The sequence below is a fragment of the Nansenia antarctica genome, assembly GCF_963989245.1.
Source record: "Nansenia antarctica genome assembly, chromosome: 1".
NCBI classification, from domain to species: Eukaryota; Metazoa; Chordata; class Actinopteri; order Argentiniformes; family Microstomatidae; genus Nansenia; species Nansenia antarctica.
In genome coordinates this window covers 62702035-62723517 of record NC_137674.1, presented here as the reverse complement: position 1 = coordinate 62723517, position 21483 = coordinate 62702035, and the positions used below count along the sequence as shown (strand labels likewise).

The 21483-nt window shown below is 44.1% G+C and overlaps 2 protein-coding genes across 2 annotated transcripts; both read left to right on the top strand.

The window, feature by feature from the left end:
- Nucleotides 1–910: 910 nt before the first annotated feature.
- On the top strand, nt 911–11022 carry LOC308175818 (uncharacterized protein). The gene is made up of 5 exons (XM_080550374.1): nt 911–1043; nt 1553–1569; nt 1854–2045; nt 8356–8567; nt 9348–11022. The coding sequence occupies exons 1-5, from the start codon at nt 997–999 to the stop codon at nt 9384–9386; spliced, it is 507 nt and encodes a 168-aa protein (XP_080406500.1). The 5' UTR covers nt 911–996; the 3' UTR covers nt 9387–11022.
- A 1551-nt stretch (nt 11023–12573) lies between these two features.
- LOC308151834 (uncharacterized protein) lies at nt 12574–18164 on the top strand (the record flags this gene model as incomplete). Its single annotated transcript, XM_080524722.1, has 5 exons — nt 12574–12730; nt 12837–13042; nt 13691–13738; nt 15761–15842; nt 17922–18164. The coding sequence occupies 5 exons, from the start codon at nt 12574–12576 to the stop codon at nt 17963–17965; spliced, it is 537 nt and encodes a 178-aa protein (XP_080380848.1). The 3' UTR covers nt 17966–18164.
- Between the last annotated feature and the right edge of the window lie 3319 nt (nt 18165–21483).

Below are 21483 nucleotides of genomic sequence, written 5' to 3'. Positions count from 1 at the left end.
GGGCTAACAACAGGGCGGGAAGTGTTTGGTTAGCTTTCTCAAGAGAACTGGACTGATAGGGAGACTTTAACAAACCGAACAATGAATAAATCATCATTTAATCAGTTAAATCAGTTAATTCCAGAAAAAGAAGAAGAAGAAGCAGCAGTAGATCATTCTTGTACATGCTATGGTATGTAAAAGTCACTGAATACACAGTAACTCAGGTGGCTTAGTAGGCTAGGGGGATCTTCCCTGTTTCTCAACTCCAGGTTTGTGTGACCACATGACGTCGCCCTGAACAACAACACATCTCACTCCTTTGATGTGGATGTTGTTGCTGTTGGATGTGGATGTTTGATGTTGGATGTGGACTGTCATGGCCGTTGAACCTGGCGTTGAAGCAACCCAAAGGCCTCCCTGGTGCAGATTTAAGATCAGCCACTTGTATATCTTTTTTTTTTTTTTTTTACATGAATTCATGAGTAAGTCCTGATTCCGAGACAGTGTCTAATGAACATATTTCTGACATATTAATAATATTTGTTTGAGGAATAGGCCAAAATAGGATTGGTCACTTATTTTGTTTTAAAATGCCATGTTATAAGGGTAGTGTGACATTTCTAACGGATTTCAATGGGAACGGTGCTGAACTGTTTAGACAGCGTGCAGGCTAGGTGCACGATCTCCCTAATTCCTGAAAGGCAACTGGGATGAACATATCCTGTCTCACTCTATTGGTTTAATTGATTAATCAGCTGTGCACTGTGTGTTCCAACAGTTTACCGCACAGCTGATTAATCAATTAAACCAATAGAGTGAGACAGGATATTATGTTCATACCAGTTGCCTTTCAGGAAGTAGGGAGATCGTGCACCTAGCCTAATCAACGTCAGATAAATCCCATGTGAGCAGTTGTATTACCATACACCGCCACTCCCGTTTTCTCAAACTACAGATAGCTCTTTTTACTTTCACTTTCCTTCAGCCTTTGAGACGAATCTCACCGAGTCTGCAATGATAATTCCGCAAAATCAAACAACATATCAAACCATGGCCGTAGGGTAAGTCAACTTTTCTATTAAAATCAATGTATTTATGGGTGTAATGTATAATATTTTTTACTGAAATAGTTCAACATTATTCTAAAATGTATCCTATTGTATTTGCTGTAAACATCTAGGCCCACACGGAAGTTAATGACGTGTAAATGAAACAGACTACTTCACGTCGAGAGAAATATTGAACCTCAACAAAATATGCCACGAGTTATTCGACTACCCCGAAAATATAAACGATAACAACAAGTATTAATAATTAGCATAGGTCAATATGGCGCAATATGTTGTGACGAAGTTAAGGAAATATAATGTGCCGTTATGAGATTACATCAACAACAACACAACATAGACTATGTCCATCTATTCAGACTATCGTATATTGCTCTAATGTTCTCTCACATTCACATTCCGATTGTGGTCAGTTGAAGAGTTCACACTGGCACTGCTTCCTGTTAGGTTGTTGAGTGACTAAACTGATTATCACCTTTTCTGTTTATCTATCTTCCTGACAGACCCCAGCCAGGAGACAGTAAGTATTTTAAAAATTGAATATTAGAAAAAGTAATCATGAATATATCTATATAAATATCATATACATGATGCTATATATAATATTTATTGTTAGTATATCATGAAATAATAATTTTATTAAATAAGGATTACCTATTCATTTAATCTATAAAGCGTTTGTCTTGTTAGAGGAAACTATTGCATCATGTTGGCTTTTATAACATGCCAACACATTTAACAGGGATGAGGAGTGTAAACCCAAAACCTCAAAACACCTCACAGACCGTTTCTGTCTCTCTGTAGTGCCAATGAGGAAATTCTTCAGTTTGAAGACTGGGAATACGATGGGGTCTGATGAGAAAGTTATAAAGAATCTGAGCAGAAAAGGCCTAACTGAGGTGAAATCACTGGAGGAGAGTGATATCATCCTGGTGTTCTGTCCCATCGTCTCTTGGGCTGGGACTGACATTGAAGCAGCAGAGAAGGAGATTCCAGGTAATTCAGTTAGATAAGAAGAAATATTTTATATTACATGAAAATAGTTTTTGTAACCGATTCTTCTTTACCTATGTAGTGGGTACAAATATATGCTGCGCCTTTAAGACGAGCTCACCCCTCCCCCACCCCGGATGTGAACGCGCAGGTGTGCTTGAGAGAGGAGCAGTGAGTTGGAACGAGCAACGTGGTCGGAGCGGTAGCGGTGTGGGCTCTTTGCAAGTATATAGTTTTGATAAGAAGATATTGCCGAGTGGTCATACAAAGTACGGGATACGTTGATTTGCGAGTGTTTTGTTTGGGAGGAGCCGGCCTGAACGTCGTCGGTATCGAGAGGTGAAGCGTGCGCCAGCTCACCCCTCCCCCACCCCGTGTGTGAACTGCGAGAGAAAGGAGCTACCTCGTGGTTGGTGTTCATTGTCCTGGACAGAGGAGAAGCGTGCGCCAGTGAGGCGTGGGTTCAGCGAGGTTTCTCGGAGTTTGCCCTGCCAGCCATCAGACACTCTTGACGTGCGATCTCTGCTGGATGGGTAATCTCTGCACTACACCTTGCCATTAGCACTGGCCAACCACGCATACCGTGCGCAGACGAACAGAACTGAACTGAACGGACTAACGCTCGAACGCGCACACACCCACACTGGAGGAGAAGGACTGCTCATTCAGACTGAGATGTGTTAAATGTCAATGTGAAAGTAAGAGTGAAATGCCTGTTTTTGAGTTTATCTGCATTCAGTTAAGTTGATGTTGTTAAATGTACTCTCTGTGTGACTGCTAGACTCTCTGTGAGACTGCTAGACTCTCTGTGATTGCTAGACTCTCTGTGTGACTGCTAGACTCTCTGTGAGACTGCTAGACTCTCTGTGAGACTGCTAGACTCTCTGTGAGACTGCTAGACTCTCTGTGAGACTGCTAGACTCTCTGTGTTTATTCTTGAGTAAACATTTGAATGGGAATAACAGCTGTAATTTCCCATTTCATTTACTTACCTGGGGGTAGGGGCGCCTCACCTGTTTAGCTAGACCTAGGTAAAGTAGGGGGTGGTGTCAGGTCAGTTTGGCACTTACCTCGCACACACTTTTCACGGCCACCTACTAAAGCCCACTTTACTCCGTCTAAGAGGTTGACGTTAACCCAAGCTACTAAACAGGAAACAACTTGCTCACTCACCTGAACATTGAGGCCATAGGTATTGGGTGTGGGGGACCTAGATCCTGTCCCACTCAGTCCTCCCCAGACTAAGTACTTTGTAACCCCTACAAGGCGGCGGTAATAATCCCGACCGTCACAATTGGCGTCACGAACAGGATAGAATAAGCAACCATTTTTAAGTGAAAGCCATGGCAGAATTAGAGGAACTTAAGAAGCAATTTGAGGGGATGATGGAGAGGTTCAATGACCAAGCCGAGGCCCTGATACAAGCTAGAAGCGAGCATAGAGAAGCTCTGGCATTAGCTAAAGCAGTCATAGATCAGCAGAAAGAAAAGCCCCCTGCATCTATTGTGTATATCCCCAGAGACCGCAAGATTTCAGATTTCAGTGGTAAACAAGGTGATGTAGATATTGAAGAATGGATCACATCAATTAAATCTGCCCTTCAAATCATGAAGGTCCCTATAGAGGACCAAGCCGAGTTCATCAAGCAGCATCTTCAAAACGAAGCCAAACTCACAGTCAAGTATATGGCAGACAAAGCTAAGGATGCAGAGACCATATTTGAAGCACTGCGTAAGACTTATGGTGACAAAGTCCCTTTAGGCACCCGGCTCAAAGAATTCTATGACCGCAAGCAGTTGGCAGGAGAGACCATACGTTCTTACGCCTATGACCTTCAAGAAAAGCTAATGCGAATTCGTCGTAGAGATGCCAAGCGTGTCCCTGATTCAGACGGAATGCTGAAAGAACAGCTTGCTCTTGGGCTTCGAGATGATATCTTAAGAAGAGAGATCAAGAGGAGACTGAAGGAAAAGGAGAGTCTTACTTTTGCTGAGCTAATGCAAGACGCCATCTCATGGTCTGAGGAGGAAGAGGTTCAGGGGTCTGATAGTGCGCAAAGCAGTTCCCGTGCCAAAGGTGCCATTAATGCTACCAGGGCTACCGACGAACCTGCTTCGCAGTTGACAATGGAGATGTTGTATGAAGCAATACAAAAGTTAGCCATCCGTCAAGATGAACTGTTCCAGATGATGGGCCACAGTGGCACTGGCATGACACAAGGGAAAGGCGAGAAGGCAAGAAGCCCCCCTTTGAAAAACGAAGCTGGGCAGTTCATCTGCTACACGTGCAATGAGCCAGGACATACCAGCAGACACTGTCCTCTGAACAGGGGAGCTATGGGCATAGCACGTCCTCCACTCAGAAGGGATGGGCCATCTGGGCCTGCAGGAAACGACCCCGGAGGGGCGATGCGCCAGAGTCCAGGTACCCCTGCAATTAGAAGTCACCTGGCAAGGCAGCCCTGTAACACTTCTCAAGCCTCAAGTGTAAGTGCCTTTGGAAACTGCTTGGTCGTTGAAGTGAAGATAGCAGGCGTGAAGACTGACTGCCTGTTGGACACAGGCTCAGAGGTGACCACAATCCGGGAATCTTACTTCAGAGAGTACTTTGGGAAGTCGGCGTTGTCCTCAGCCAACTGGGTCCAGCTCGCCGCTGCCAATGGCCTCGAAATTCCCGTCCTTGGATGCCTGGAGGCGGAGGTAGAGTGCATGGGGAAGACCGTTGGCAGGAAGTGTGTCTTTGTCCTTAAAGATGAAAGCCCAGATGTGGAAGAGATGAGAGGCCTCCCAGGTATCCTGGGAATGAATGTTCTAAGTGAACTGAAGGATCTTTTCGTTGCCACGGACGGCATGAAGAAGATGAATAAGTATCGGGAAACAGAGGCTAAGGTCCACAGGGTGCAAGCGAACATCAGAAAAGAGGCAGGGTCCCTCGGACAGAGTGACCGAATAGGATATGTTAAAGTGGCAGGCAGAGAGACAGTCATCATTCCCCCACTCAGCGAGCGCATCCTGGAGGGTTCGCCTCGACTACGGAGAGGGCTCGCCTCGCCTACGGAGAGGGCTCGCCTCGCCTACGGAGAGGGTTCGCCTCGCCTACGGAGAGGGCTCGCCTCGCCTACGGAGAGGGCTCGCCTCGCCTACGGAGAGGGCTCGCCTCGCCTACGGAGAGGGCTCGCCTCGTCTACGGAGAGGGCTCGCCTCGCCTACGGAGAGGGCTCGCCTCGCCTACGGAGAGGGTTCGCCTCGCCTACGGAGAGGGCTCGCCTCGCCTACGGAGAGGGCTCGCCTCGCCTACGGAGAGGGTTCGCCTCGGCCACGGAGAGGGCTCGCCTCGCCTACGGAGAGGGTTCGCCTCGCCTACGGAGAGGGCTCGCCTCGCCTACGGAGAGGGCTCGCCTCGCCTACGGAGAGGGTTCGCCTCGCCTACGGAGAGGGCTCGCCTCGCCTACGGAGAGGGCTCGCCTCGCCTACGGAGAGGGTTCGCCTCGCCTACGGAGAGGGCTCGCCTCGCCTACGGAGAGGGCTCGCCTCGCCTACGGAGAGGGTTCGCCTCGCCTACGGAGAGGGCTCGCCTCGCCTACGGAGAGGCACCCGTCCAGTAAGGACACAGACCCTGACATTGACACAGGCTGCCCTGACTTCATATGCATCCCTGCCACTACACACATGCCCCACACAAACACAGGCCTGGGTATTAGAGAAGTAGTTGAGGAGCTGGGAACTATGGGTGGGTCAGATGCAGGGAGTGAAAGTGAGAGTGTGGCTGAACCCAGACGGTCTCAAAGACAGACCAGGGGTAGAATTCCCTGTAGATTCAGGAGTGATTATGTTTTGAAATAATTTGTGCGATTGCAAATGTTTTCTACTTACCTTCATGCATGTCCATGTTTTTAGGTATTGAGGAGTGAAAAGTGTTATGATGCCGTGTTTTATTGTTTTCAGCTCTTCTGAGGCATCCTTATGTACTGGTTGAAATGTTACCTGTGTTGTGAACCTACCTGTGGGTACTGTCGTATGGAGTGACATGTTGTATTTTTATTTCTTCTTTTACTGAGGTCGCATCGTCATTTGGATGTTGGATGGCATGGCAGGGTTTCGCAGGGGGGAATGTAGTGGGTACAAATATATGCTGCGCCTTTAAGACGAGCTCACCCCTCCCCCACCCCGGATGTGAACGCGCAGGTGTGCTTGAGAGAGGAGCAGTGAGTTGGAACGAGCAACGTGGTCGGAGCGGTAGCGGTGTGGGCTCTTTGCAAGTATATAGTTTTGATAAGAAGATATTGCCGAGTGGTCATACAAAGTACGGGATACGTTGATTTGCGAGTGTTTTGTTTGGGAGGAGCCGGCCTGAACGTCGTCGGTATCGAGAGGTGAAGCGTGCGCCAGCTCACCCCTCCCCCACCCCGTGTGTGAACTGCGAGAGAAAGGAGCTACCTCGTGGTTGGTGTTCATTGTCCTGGACAGAGGAGAAGCGTGCGCCAGTGAGGCGTGGGTTCAGCGAGGTTTCTCGGAGTTTGCCCTGCCAGCCATCAGACACTCTTGACGTGCGATCTCTGCTGGATGGGTAATCTCTGCACTACACCTTGCCATTAGCACTGGCCAACCACGCATACCGTGCGCAGACGAACAGAACTGAACTGAACGGACTAACGCTCGAACGCGCACACACCCACACTGGAGGAGAAGGACTGCTCATTCAGACTGAGATGTGTTAAATGTCAATGTGAAAGTAAGAGTGAAATGCCTGTTTTTGAGTTTATCTGCATTCAGTTAAGTTGATGTTGTTAAATGTACTCTCTGTGTGACTGCTAGACTCTCTGTGAGACTGCTAGACTCTCTGTGATTGCTAGACTCTCTGTGTGACTGCTAGACTCTCTGTGAGACTGCTAGACTCTCTGTGAGACTGCTAGACTCTCTGTGAGACTGCTAGACTCTCTGTGAGACTGCTAGACTCTCTGTGTTTATTCTTGAGTAAACATTTGAATGGGAATAACAGCTGTAATTTCCCATTTCATTTACTTACCTGGGGGTAGGGGCGCCTCACCTGTTTAGCTAGACCTAGGTAAAGTAGGGGGTGGTGTCAGGTCAGTTTGGCACTTACCTCGCACACACTTTTCACGGCCACCTACTAAAGCCCACTTTACTCCGTCTAAGAGGTTGACGTTAACCCAAGCTACTAAACAGGAAACAACTTGCTCACTCACCTGAACATTGAGGCCATAGGTATTGGGTGTGGGGGACCTAGATCCTGTCCCACTCAGTCCTCCCCAGACTAAGTACTTTGTAACCCCTACAAGGCGGCGGTAATAATCCCGACCGTCACACCTAGCTCGAGTTGAAATTGCTTAGTGATAAGTCATGTTTGCACATTCTGTATTACGATTAAGCTTTCATCATTACTGTATTTATTTCTCTAACACTGTAAGTTGTAATGTAAACCCCTCAAAAAAAGTTTGGAAACGTTATTTCAGTCGATTCTTCCTCCCCTTTAATAATACCAATTGGTATTGTATTTTATAGCGTTGGAAAGCCTGATTAGTCACCTTTACAACGAGGTACAACTTGTAAGGATCATGCATTCGTGGAATGAGTAACCAATTTTTTTTTGTCAAAATCCCCTGCAATATTCTTCTGTTGGTATTCACTCTCGTTTTGAGCTTCAAGTGCTGGCAGGTGTATGCCAGTCACAGGTGTGTGAATGGCACCTAATTGACAGGAATGATATTCTGGAGCCAGTGGCGATCCCATATCTCCAGAATCTGGGACCTAACTCCATCCTCCATGATGACAACGCTCGCCCCCACAGAGCCAGGATCATCACAGAGCACCTCCAGAATTTGGGAGTGGAGAGGGTGGAATGGTCTGCAGTGTGTGACCAGGCTGGTGACCTGCATGAGGAGGTGCCAAGCTGTTGTGACTGCGTATGGATCTTCCACACGCTACTGAGGTCCCTGACAGTGTAACATTTATAAAGTGTAAAAATGGCCAATATGTGTTGTTTTTTCCTTATTACTGTGGGAGAGTGCAATCATCCAATCCACCAAGTTACTCAAAACGAGAGTGAATACCAACAGAAGAATATAGGGGATTTTGGCAAATATTTTTGGCCCGCTACCCGCACGTTTAGCTGTGTTGCTCATTCCACGAATGCATGATCCTTACAGTTGTACCTCATTGTAAAGGTGACTAATCAGGCTTTCCAACGATATAAAATACAATACCAATTGGTATTATTAAAGGGGAGGAATAATCAACCGAAATAACGTTTCAGAACTTTTTTTGAGGGGTTTATTTTGTTTCTCTTTTAACAGTTGGTAAACCTGTCACTCTGGTGGTGCTGCATCACACCTTCAACCCAGACTACACTGTACCTGACAGCAGCAGACTAGTGACCAGACGTGATGTCATACTGACAGTGGACTGTCTGTTCCATGAGACCAAAGAGAGAGAGGGAGGACTTCTGAATTGTCAGCGCAATGACGATGCTGTCCAAGAGATTCTGTGGAAACTGAATGTACTTCAGGTATTGCATCAAATCATAACCATCTTGATACAGTATAACTCTGTGTAGATACACTATATGGACAAAGGTATGGGGACACAATTATTGTCTGGGGCTGTTTTCATGGTTTGGGCTAAGCCCCTTAGTTCCAGTGAAGGGAAATCTGAATGCTACAGCATACAATGAGACTCTAGAGAATTGTATGCTTCCAACTTTGTGGCAACAGTTTGGGGAAGGCCCTTTCCAGTTTCAGCATGACAATGCCCCCATACACAAAGTAAGGTCCATAATGCCAGGGTTTGCCGAGTTTGGGCTGGGATAAATTGACTGATAAATTGACTGGCCTGACCTCAACCCCATCGAACACCTTTGGGATGAATTGGAACACCGACTGCGAGCCAGTCCTTCTCGCCCAAGATCAGTGCCCGACCTCATTAATGCTCTTGCGGCTGAATGGGAGCAAATCCTCGCAACCAAAATCTAGTAGAATGTCTTCCCAGAAGAGTGGAAGCTGTTATAGGAGCAAAGGTGGGACCAACATATTAATGCCCATGGTTTTGGAATGAGAAGTTCAACAAGCACAGTATGGGTGTGATGTTCTGGTGTCCCAATACTTTTGTCCATATAGTGTAGATACTTATGTTCACAGCCATATGTTACAGATAGAGACAGAAACACAATGCCACAACACACAACACAGTAACATCACACTACATCAGTGTAACAGATGACAACCGTGTTCTTTAGATGATGAACTGTGCTTTGAGAACGTATAGTTATTTTTCTCTTGTTTTCTTGCAGATCAATCCGACTTCTCCGAAAAGTTCTACAGAAATGTAGTTCTTGTGGTTATTGGTGTTACAGTCATCGCTTTGATTGTGATCATTCCATTAACATTACATTATAAAGGGCGTTTGTAGGTGAGTAGGGTGAGGGGGATTGGGGGGAGAGGGAGAAGAGGGTAGGGAGAGGTACTGTAACTGAGTGTCATCGGCATAACAGTGTTCCTACAGACATCATCATCATCAACAACAACAACAACAACAACAACAACCAAATGTACAGGATATGAGCCAAGCATTGTCTCAAATATGGCATGACTCTGTTGTTATTGACATCTGAGCAGGAATTATGGCTTCTCCTCTGTGTATGATGATGTCATATACCAAATGGAAGTACACAGCAACGGGCCTGGGTGGTGAACTGTATGAATGACATGATGTATGAAGGGCATAACAGAGAAAACACATTGATTGAATAGATTAGAAAATAATACTGAATGTGCATGTCTATCAACAACAACAACAACAACAACACAACATAGACTATCTATGTCCATCTATTCAGACTATCGCATATTGCTACACTGTAAAAAACAACAACTACGCTTTATTCAGTAGAGTTAGTATTCTGAATATTCTTCAAGGTTGCCTTGAATTTTTAGATATTCTCAAAATAAAATAAAAGCATTTCCTCTTATACATCAGCTATTCAATTATGTGACTATAGAAATACACCAACAAATCTGAAAAAACGTACTTTACTGTTGAGTCACAAAGCCATCACTTTTGTTTTCTTTTTACTATTGCCAGTATAACACTTTTGACTTCACTATCTGTCCACTTTCTCACCTGGTTCTTCCTGCTCTCTCTCTCTCTGTCATCTCCATCCTCATGTCTCCCTCTTGCCCCAGTGACAATCACACACACACAAAAATATTGTATTCAAATAGAAAATGACATAATCTGATAATAAATAAAGCAAACACAGTATTTGTGACATAAATAAATGTATCAGGAGGTTGGGAAGAATCCACATTTGATAACAGTATATCAATACACTGCTTAGTTATGTGAAATCATTGTGGAGTCCACTACAATGAATGTGGGCAAAACTGAAGCTGCCTTGGCATTATAACTACAGTATGTGGTCTTGACTACCTGTCCACTTTCTCACCTGGTTCTTGCTCTCTCTCTCTGTGTGCTGACTCCATCCTGCTCTTTGTCCTTCTCCCTCTCTATCCTCCTCTCTCCCTCTTTTGCTGTCAACCAAAAGGCAAACACAAGAACCAGAGTATTTATAATCTAATAAGAGGTATAAATTGATCCATATCAATTCATAACATTATTCTCATTGAATATTGGGTTGCTATGGGCAATGCAGTCAGGTAATGTCATTTTGACCTTACTCTCGCACCTGAATCTTGTTTTATGTCTAGGGGAAAACAGACATTTCCAATGAGTGAGGGTTTGTTCCAATGCTTCAATCCACTGTCCATGTACTGTAAATATACGATAAAGCCCACGAGCAGATATGGTTCTGCCATGATTCATAGTGGCCAATTAGGGGGAGGTCTCTGGGATTTGGGAAAAGTATATGTGATGGAACTGAATAAATCATCACTCTTCTCTGAGACTGCCTCAGATGAGGGTCCAGCTGCTGCAGCACTGCTGTGTACTCTACTTGTGATCTTCAATAAACTATCACTGTGCAATATTTAGAGAAAATCTCCTGCGTATTTATTGGAGCTGTTCAACAAAAGAACCAGGGGCTAACAACAGGGCGGGAAGTGTTTGGTTAGCTTTCTCAAGAGAACTGGACTGATAGGGAGACTTTAACAAACCGAACAATGAATAAATCAGCATTTAATCAGTTAAATCAGTTAATTCCAGAAAAAGAAGAAGAAGCAGCAGTAGATCATTCTTGTACATGCTATGGTATGTAAAAGTCACTGAATACACAGTAACTCAGGTGGCTTAGTAGGCTAGGGGGATCTTCCCTGTTTCTCAACTCCAGGTTTGTGTGACCACATGACGTCGCCCTGAACAACAACACATCTCACTCCTTTGATGTGGATGTTGTTGCTGTTGGATGTGGATGTTTGATGTTGGATGTGGACTGTCATGGCCGTTGAACCTGGCGTTGAAGCAACCCAAAGGCCTCCCTGGTGCAGTACACTATCCTGTCACTAGAGGTCCTCAAAGTAGCTGAGTCTGATCCATCCACTGGGCCAGTGCTTTGCAGAGACCCTGAGAGAACCTGTCCCCTGTTCTCACCGCCCCAGTGGCAGAAACTCCATCTCTGTATGTATTTCCCTATTTTCTGTGGGGTCTTTCCGCTATCCCTGCTATTTTGTCCTCAGCTGTTTTGGATCAATGTTTTGTTTCCTCTGCGGTAACAACAACACAAAAAACCGCCCCCTCCGTGATCTCCACCATTCACAGTAATGTATCGGCACACAACACAGCGCACATTGTCAGTGTTAACATTGAATTTCCAGAACTCAAGCATTAATTGTAACATCAATGAACAGATTATTACAGGGTTGCTACAATACACACACACCACACACAATTAATAGTTTATTTGGGTTCATATCATACAGATACAAGCTGGATTACAAAAAGATATATACAAAAACGAAAGTGAAAGTCTCAGAATGAGTTTTCGGTTATCGTTTCGTAGTTAGTGCCAGGCTGCCACCTCTCCCTCTCTCTCTGTCCACGTTATTGAAGAGGTAAGAATACATGTTATTAAGTCAAACCTAAAGCTAAAGCAAACGTTTAAACGTTTCTCGACATTTTCTGCATTCTAGTCTCTATATCAAGATGAGAGTTTTATGAGTTTGGAGACTAGTAGCATACAGTTGAAGGGATATGGACCCTATCGTAATACTTCGAATGAAGCTCCAGTTTCCTACAATACATTTTCAGTTCAGCCAAATAATGTCTAATATCTTGAAACCTGAGAATCATCTGGACACAGTGACACATGTGCATTACCATTTAATAGGTTGTTAGGTGTTCTTGATATTCTTGAAATATATCTCTACTATAGCCTACTGTAAAGTAACGTTTGAGGCAGCAATAGTTAGCAACTATTTTTAGAGATAGTATATGTAAGCTAATGCTGCTTTTTACTGTTTTGTCAGTGTAATAAAATCACTCACATGACCTTTATCTTTCTTGTCTACCAATGAAAGGAGTGAAAAAAAATGAAGGTCTACACTGTTATAACTGGCAACACTATGGGTGCCCATAACACCTTTATGGGACAGCTCGAAAGCAGAGGTGGCTTGATTGAGGTGACGTCACCAGGACAGAGTGATGTCATCCTGGCGTTCTGTCCCATCGTCTCTCGCGCTGGGACTGATATAGAGGCAGCAGAGAAGGAAATTCCACGAAGTAATCCACAACATACTGTATCGCTACATGAAATGGTATTCTTTGTTATCTCGAAATGTTCAGGTAACAACAGATGTTTTTTTGCTTGCCCTCACTTTTTTGACAGCTGCTGGCAATGTCGTTCTGGTGGTGCTGCATCACACCTTCAACCCAGACTACACTGTTCCTGAAAGCAGAAGACTAGTGACCAGAGATGATGTCATACTCACTGTGGACTGTCTGTTCCATGAGAACAGAGAGGGAGGACTTCTGAATTGTCAGCGCAATGACGATGCTGTCCAAGAGATTCTGTGGAAACTGAATGTACTTCAGGTATTGCATCAAATCATAACCATCTTGATACAGTATCACTCTGTGTAGATACACTTTATGGACAAACGTATGTGGACGCCCTACGGTGAAAAAAATGTAGGACCTAACGTTTAAGGTCCTCTCAAAGGTGTAGTCCGTCAGCTTCTCCCTGGCACAGAACAGCCAAAGGTAGTTCACCTAACCCTCATTATAATGCACAGTATACCAGAATCAGAATCAGAATGCTTTTATTACATCCAATGTACACAAGAGTAAAATTATGCTTAGGTTCTTTGACATTGGCATTGCAGCAGGATACAAAATAATACAACAATAATAGAATAAAGTAAAATAAGTAAGGTAAGTAATTAAAAAAGTAGAATACGGTAATAAAGTGATAAAGTGATGGTAGTTGTACTACAGCGGGACCGGTCGTACTGCAGTAGAACATTAGTGAAAAAATGCTGTGCAGGTTACCTATCAATTTTTGGAGGAACCTCAGGATGTGCACATGTTTGGTCAAGCACAGCTTGATACTCTTGATACAGGTACATACAGTACCTGACTCATCTAGTCAAATTGATGATGAGATGATTTGTGGAATCAAGTGTTTTTTTAGGTGTTTTTTGGGATTCACATTAATTCTCTTTGTCTGTCCTCTCTTTACAGCCCAGAGTTCATCCTGGTCCCATTGCTATTGCCAATGCACTGCCCAAGGTACAGTAGTACTTAACCCCAGTTTACCTATCCATTCTTGGAGGACCCTCGGGGTGTACACGTTTGTCAAATAGATTTTGACAAAGGTCAAAGGTTTAAGTTTAACATACATCTCAGTGTTTCCTCCAGGATTTTTCACATTAGTGGCGGAGCGGTTGTCTTTCGCGCACTGGCGCTCAAAACAAAGACGTAGTTTCACCAAAAACTAGAGGGTGGCAACAATTATAATTTCTTAAATAGCGGTTAAGTCATTAAAGCCGAGCAGGTGATTTTATATAGAAGGTGATCAAATACCAATATATCCTACAGCTGCAGCGGAACATGCGGAACGCGCATTACACACACACACACACACACACAGAAAGATCAATACGAAGTAGGCCTACATGAGAGTACACGCACAAAACCGTCTAACGTTACTCATTAACTGTTTACACAAGTAAAATCACAGTGTGACAGTCAGATGGAGCATTCGGTAAACAACAACAGCAAGGTAATGCTATCAGTTGAGTTAAAGAAAACCAACTCTTACCTTTGAGGACACCAACCTGCTTACCCGTACCTCCGCCGTTCTGTTCGTGGTGATTTTAGAGGCAATAGATTATTTTTGCCCCGCGCTTATTGCTAAGAATAGTTCGAAGCTAGGTGCTTGCACGTTAGGTGCGAGAAAGCTAGGTTAACCCATTAGCGGGAACATTATTTGTTTCACAAAATAGGCTGATTTAATTGCCTTTCTGCGCAGCCTGAATCAAAGTGGACTGTCTGAATCAATTAGTGGCGGAGGAAATTCATTCGTGGCGGGCCGCCACGAATAAATGCATATAGAGGAAACACTGCATCTTAAGAGAGTATGTTTTCTGTGGTCGTCCCAGGTGCTTAGGTGATTTGTGGAATCAAGTGTTGTTTTTTTTACCATTAGGATTCAATCAATCAAACCATCAATCAATGGCTTCGTTCACACGGCAGGTCTTGATGCTCAATTTACACAGATCCGATTTTTGGTTTGGCAGTTCACATTACTTTTAAAATGTGACCTATATTTCACCTACATTGACTCCCGTGTGAACATTCCACGGCCCTGAACAGACCCGCATGTGCAGAAGAACAATAACAATGACGTCAGGATGTTACTCGCAGCGCACTGTTTACGGAAGTAACCATGGATAACATGATAACGGTTTCATTTTCAAGTTTTTGTGCAGCGGAAGCCGGCAAAGATATGAGCAAGTGGTCAAAAGAAGAAGGATGAGGAAAAAGAGAGCCAAATGCTTAGCTATGGCTTTATGTAGAGCACTCGCTGCTATACTTGCGTCTAGAGTGCAGGGTTGCCAGATGGGGGCGGGTTACCGCCGAATGGGCTACTGGATTTAGCGGTTATAGACTGGTTAGGCTGTAAATTGTCAATCCCATCTGGCAACCCTGCTAGAGTGACGTAAAAGTCGCATTAAACGCGACTTGACAGTTCAGATGGCGGGCGCATTGCTAAATATCAGATATGTATCCGATATAATACCACCTCTGAACGTGACCCAGGTTGGATTGAAAAAGTCAGATATCATGTGACTTGCGCTGTTCACACGGTCATGCATAAGTCAAACCTGAGTCGCATGTCGGCATTTGGGTCACATTTCACTGCCGTGTGAACGAAGCCAATTATGTGTCCACCCGCTTGATGGTCTGTATGTAGGGGGTTTGATTAGTCATGTGCTCTCTGCCATATTGTATATTTATATGTTGTAGTAGTTTCACTCCAGGCAGGGAGCTTGACAGAGGGGAGCCATCCAATTACACAACACTTAAATGTATTACCATTTTCATACAATAAATGGTTAAACTGATGTGAGCGTCCTGACTGAACCATGAAAACCCTTTGCTGCATTGTATGATAGTTTTAATACTCTCAGGTCTTCAGCTAGTAGCAGTGAATTAAGATTGTACTGCTATAGAACTATTCATCAAATGTATAACTTTTTGTGTATTTTGTGTATTAAGTTTTTTTCTTCTTCTTTTTTGCATCTCCAGTCACTTCTCATGGTATTAGCATTCCTCTTGCTAGTGGCAGTCTTGTACTGGCTAGTGACCACCAATGACAGTTACTCTCCAAGTAAGTTCTATTATATTTATTTGACTGTATTTCATGTCATCATTACAATAATGGTGAAATGGTCATTACAATAATGGTCATTACAATAAACGGTGAAACTGGGAACAAGTCGCCAACCGACGGACCGTTGGTCCGATTACTCACCAAATCAATTGCATTGCAATGTTTTGGCTTGACTAGCGGGTGTGTCATTGATTTACAACAACGTTAACATTTATTTACATTTTTCACCATAAAAGTCAGAACATTTTGATTGGTTGGCGAGTTGTTCTCGGTTTCACCAGCTGCTGTCACATATTGTAATGATGCTATATCCTATATAAGGTCCAATGGCCTATAAGCATCTCAACAAGCGAGTAAAGCCTTTTGGGGTAGTAGATTTTGGGGCAAGCTGATCTACCCCGCTACACCAGTATCGGAAATGGGATGGTGACCTAGGCCATAGGAGACACATGTCCATGTAATGGCGCTTTTCCACTACCGTGCCGTACCGCGTGAGCCCGGTTTGTTTTGCTTTCTCCACTGCCAACCGAGCCGGGCCGTTTTAGCTACCCTTTGGAAGCAGTAGCGAAAGTTACTTTAGTGCCAGGCTGTGTGTGACGTGTGACGCTGCAGACCGTTAATTGGTCAATGGAAATCGTCATCCCATGTTCATAGATTTCATTGCTAACCGCCATTTATAAATACCACAACAGATTTTGCTCTCGGAAAATGTCACTTACTGTTTCTGTAATAACTTATTAATAAAGATTTGAAAAATTATGATACCATCTTATTATCTTAGTTTAATGTAATTTCAATGCATCATAGAACTTATATTAACAACAAGCATAACAAAAAAATCGCTATTATGGCGATGTGCTGTGCCTATGCTAGACCGTTCCTCAGTCCAGCGCGCTTCATCATCCCCCTTCTAAAACTGCCATCCCCCCTTTTCATCCCTTATGTCATTTTATCAATGAACATGGTATTACTGTTATTTCAACATTTAAGCCTCTTTCACACATAGTTCCCTATAATTTCCATGGAATCCCAAGCTGTGCCGACCAGGCATTTTCGCTGTTCGCTCATGAGCCAAATGCCGGTAGATTCGCGTCTTGCTCCCTTTAACACATGTCGGCATTTCCCTGGTTGCGCGATCTACTAGAACTACTAGATCTACTAGAACTGAAAGCGGCCAGTAACAGGCAGGTAACATCCATATGCTGTATAAATAAATATATTTGACTACCAGCAAGACACCAGAGCACTCGTATCTACAACAAACGCAGAGATTGTATGAGCCCCGGCGTCAGTCCAATGGAAGCGTCAAGCACAGCCTTTCCGTACAAATACATTGCTCCCTGTCTAACAGTATATATCTAACGTTACATGTTTTAAGGCTGATCTGTGCATGATAGCGCTGCATTTTGACATAATTCTTATCGCATTTTCCCCCGTTGAGCTGTATAGCGGCACTTATTAAAGTGAAGTGGTCTTATGACACTTAACTCCTCCTACTGTCCCGGCCCGCTCCAGGTCTGTTGTGTATAATGGAGAAGCGTATCCTACCCGTACCGTACCAAACTTTTCAAATGCGTGCCGTACCAAGCCGTACCGGTCTGGTCAATGGAAAAGCGCCATAAGAGACTTGGTATAGAGTTAGGTCAGATAGCAGATAGTGCCTATTGCTACTTGTTATCATCACATGTCAGATCAATTCCACACTTCTCAAGATGTAAGTCCATTGAAATTAAGCTTTGGGGACGCTTGGTGGTGTAGCACACTAAGGCGTCAGCCATGTAATCGCAGGGTCCCCAGGTTGATTCTGGCCCTCGACATATCCTGCATGTCATCCCTCCTCTCTCTCACCCATCTTTCCTGTCAATCTCTACTGCTTCTATCACAATAAAGCAGAAATGCCCTAAAAACATATAACATTTTAATTAAAAAAAATTGATGGATGAATCAGATTACATTTTATGAACAAATGGTTAGACCATGATATAAATTCCTTACAGTAGTAGCTTATATACCCTTATATACTGTATAATGTTTCTGATACACTAACCCTAACTTATTTTTTGTTTCCTAAATTAGAACCACTGATCCCGAAAAGTCCACCAAGCAATGTAGATGTCTAAAGAAGATGATGTATTACCCATTAATATGGTTCTGTACCTCTCTCTCTTGTTTCTAAAATAGATTTTTTTCCCATCTTACTGTGAAAGTATTGAATTAAATCTCTATGTACAATGCATTGATTGGACAACATCCTGGAGTTAAGTTTGTCAGTTTGCCACCGCTATGAGTATACTATTTGGCACCATATCATAATTGTTTTGGAGACTAAAGACTTATCATTATGTGAAATCCCTAATAAAAATGCATGGATGTTCTGATTTGAGCTAAGGGGGATCTGTGTCACTGTTTGTGGAGTGTTGTAACCTAATTATTTTCCCATTAATATACAGTGCCCTCCATAAGTATTGGAAAGAGGAAGCATTTTGTCTCATTTTAGCTCTATACTCCAACAGTTTGGATTTGAAATCAAACAATTACTCTGAGGTTAATGTAGAGATTCTCAGCTTTAATTGTTAAAGTGTTTTATTTATTTTTAATTTCACCATTTAGAAATTGCAACCCTTTATATACATTGCCCCCCTATTTCAGGGAACCAGTAGTATTGGAAAATTGGCTTGACCGGTGTTTCTGGTACATCATCTGGTCAGGTGTGTTCTGTCATATCATTTGCAGCTATAAGAGCTGTCAATAGTTGTCTTGGCAAACTCAACAAGAAACCAAGTACAGTGCCATTCCTTCACAGACAGGGAAGGAGAGCCCAATTTCCCCTCCCTAGAGAAACTCAGCCATCCCAACATGGGTTTTGGCCCCCATTTCCCCCCAGAGGAGAAACATGAGATGACAGTCTTGGCCTGCACAGCTGAAGTCAATTCACTAATCACCCAGCAGCTCACCTGAACAATCACCACTCCCTGTAGTCTGCAGTCTCACAGTTCAACAAAGACACTGTGGCAGGAACATATGCTATTGCAGTGCTGTGACCAAAACCAACTGTTTGCAGAAACCAGAGTGGCTGACGGTGAGATGACTTGGCTGTGTGTTATTATTTGTTTGATATCTTGGATTTGTTTATGGTAAAGTTAAAAGGGCGGTACATAATTTTGGGAAAACTATTTCATTACTTGTAAAAATGTTTCATTGCATTGTAAATTCCTTCATATTGTTTCTTAGCCGCTTATTTTGTGTTTATACCTTTTCAAAGGTTTTTCACCTGCTACTACTACTGCTAAACTTGTAAATCTGATGAAAAAGAGACAAAATTAAGTCCAAAAATAAAAGGAGAAAGATAATTACTGTCTGGTCATTGGATGCAGAAAGAGTGGAGTCCCAGTGAAACTCTGGTCAAACAGTCAAAGCCCTTTCAAGTTAGGGGAAGCACAGAAAACCACAGATAACTTGACAGTGAAAAACCGCTCTCCCACTGGACAACCAGGAAACGGAGACCAGTGAATTGGAAAACCAGGATTCTCAAGCCAGCAAACTGAAACAGCAGGAGCAGCAAATTGGGACCCTGGACATCCAAGTTCACATTCAACTAAATCATCACAAGGCCTCACTCAAACCATCGCCTGCAACCAACCCCAAATATGGCCACTGTTGAGCAGCTCAAGACGGAGAGAACGACAGCAAAAGCAGCATTCACTCGTCTGGTCAACAGCATTACCAGGAACCATGAGGACATGTCTGAGGAGGAACTCAGAGACAATTTCAAGGCACTCACAACAGCAGCTGACAAAGTCATGGAAGCCAATGACAATGTGAAGGCCAAACTTCACACAAAGGCAAATGCAGAGGGAGAGACTGAGCTGACCGAAGTGCAAACTGCCGATCTGGCGAAGACTGAGACTGAATGTGTGTTGAAGCTGAAGAGAGTTAAAAGTCTACTCCAGACGGCCCTGTGGGACAACTTTGGAGCTGATGAAATGTCCATAATTCTACAGGCAGCAGAGCAGCAGTGCAGGCGCACTACTGCGGTGGAAGCCAGTGAGGAGAATATGAACCAGGAGGGTTATGAATTCATGCTTAACCACCTGGAAGGACTGGTGAAGACAGCGAAGGAGGTGCACAAACGGTGGAAACAGTGGATCCCTGAAGAAGAGGGACAAATCCAGAATAATTTAAAATATCTGGAACTTCAGGCCATCAATCTGGTTTCCAAGAAGGCTGACTTCATACAGAAGAGGATAAATAACGAAGCCAGAAGACAACCGATTGCGACCAGTCATCCTGTGCCAACCATCAAACTGAAACCAACGGCCCTTCCCAAGTTCACTGGCAACAAACGTGACTTCCACAGGTGGAGAAAGGACTGGGAAGCACTCCAGAGGCAGGGTGAACCGACTGGTTCCAAGGAGGTGAAGAAGGCCCAATTACTGGATAGTATTGATGACAAGATCATGAGAGACCTTCGCCTCACTACTCACAGTGCTGCTGATGACATCTTCCGTGTTCTGGAGAACCGCTATGGCAATCGGACATCCATTGCTATTGAAATAGTGGAGGAGCTGCAGGGCATGACACCCGTCAGAAGTAACCAACCACTGAGAGTTGTGGAACTAATCCAAGCTGTGGAGAAGGCGCTTCGAGATCTGATTGAGCTTGGAGACACTGGTGCTATAAAAAACCCTCTGGTGACCAAGTCCATCGAGGGAAAACTCCCAGAATCCCTAAAAAAGGAATGGCTTGTCTATGCGGCAAGAAATGCTGTGACTCCAGGCAACCGGTTCGACAGCCTGTTGACATTTCTCAAAGAGCAAGAAAGCATATATGAGCAGCTTGAACAACTGAGGGATGAAGAACCAAGCAGGAGAGAGACCAAGTTTGAGCCAAGACAGGCCAGAACAAAATCCACCAAGGCAGGCGACGAACACACTGGATGTGTTGTCTGTGGAGATGGGAAACACAGGGAGAAGCTCTACTTCTGCATGCAGTTCCGGTCACTGAAGCTAGCTGAAAAGAAGGCTGCAGCTAAGGAGTTGGGAGCATGCAAGAGATGTCTTGAAGTTCATGATGACAGTTCATACTGCAGAGATGACTTCCTGTGCACCAGCCATGCCTGCAAGGATGAACATGCTCCTGAGCATCACTTTTATCTCTGTCCTAACAAGAAGAATAACTCATCACAGAAAAAGAGAGGACCTGGTTCAGAGGATGTGAAAAGCGGGAGAAAGTACACAGAGGAACAAGAGGAGTTTGTCAGGAAGCTTTCCCCAGAGCTGGCAAAACAGTTTCATGATGTGTTCTCAAATGCTACATCAAAGGCTTTCAGCACCACAAAGGAGCAACCAGGCCTTCTAGTGGAGAGTGGATTGCAGGAGCTGCCAGTGATCATGATGCTTCTGGAGGTCACAGCAAATGCTGGAGAAAAGGTTGGAACATTAATCGACCTGGCGTCTGACACTAATTATATTACTCACAAGGCCGCAGACAAACTGAACCTCAGGAGTGAAGACATCACTCTCATTGTCCATGGTGTTGGAGGAATGAAGACCATTGTGGAGACAAAACGGTACCTCTTGAAGATCAGGGTGAAAACTCCCAAAGGCACTCTGAAATCACACCAATTGGTATGTTATGG

Bases quoted from the DNA above. Each gene is read 5' to 3' on its own strand.
- LOC308175818 (XM_080550374.1), top strand. From the start codon at position 997: ATGATAATTCCGCAAAATCAAACAACATATCAAACCATGGCCGTAGG. The intron at 2,046-8,355 runs GTAATTCAGTTA...CTCTTTTAACAG, and splicing joins AGCAGAGAAGGAGATTCCAG to TTGGTAAACCTGTCACTCTG. The intron at 8,568-9,347 runs GTATTGCATCAA...GTTTTCTTGCAG, and splicing joins GGAAACTGAATGTACTTCAG to ATCAATCCGACTTCTCCGAA.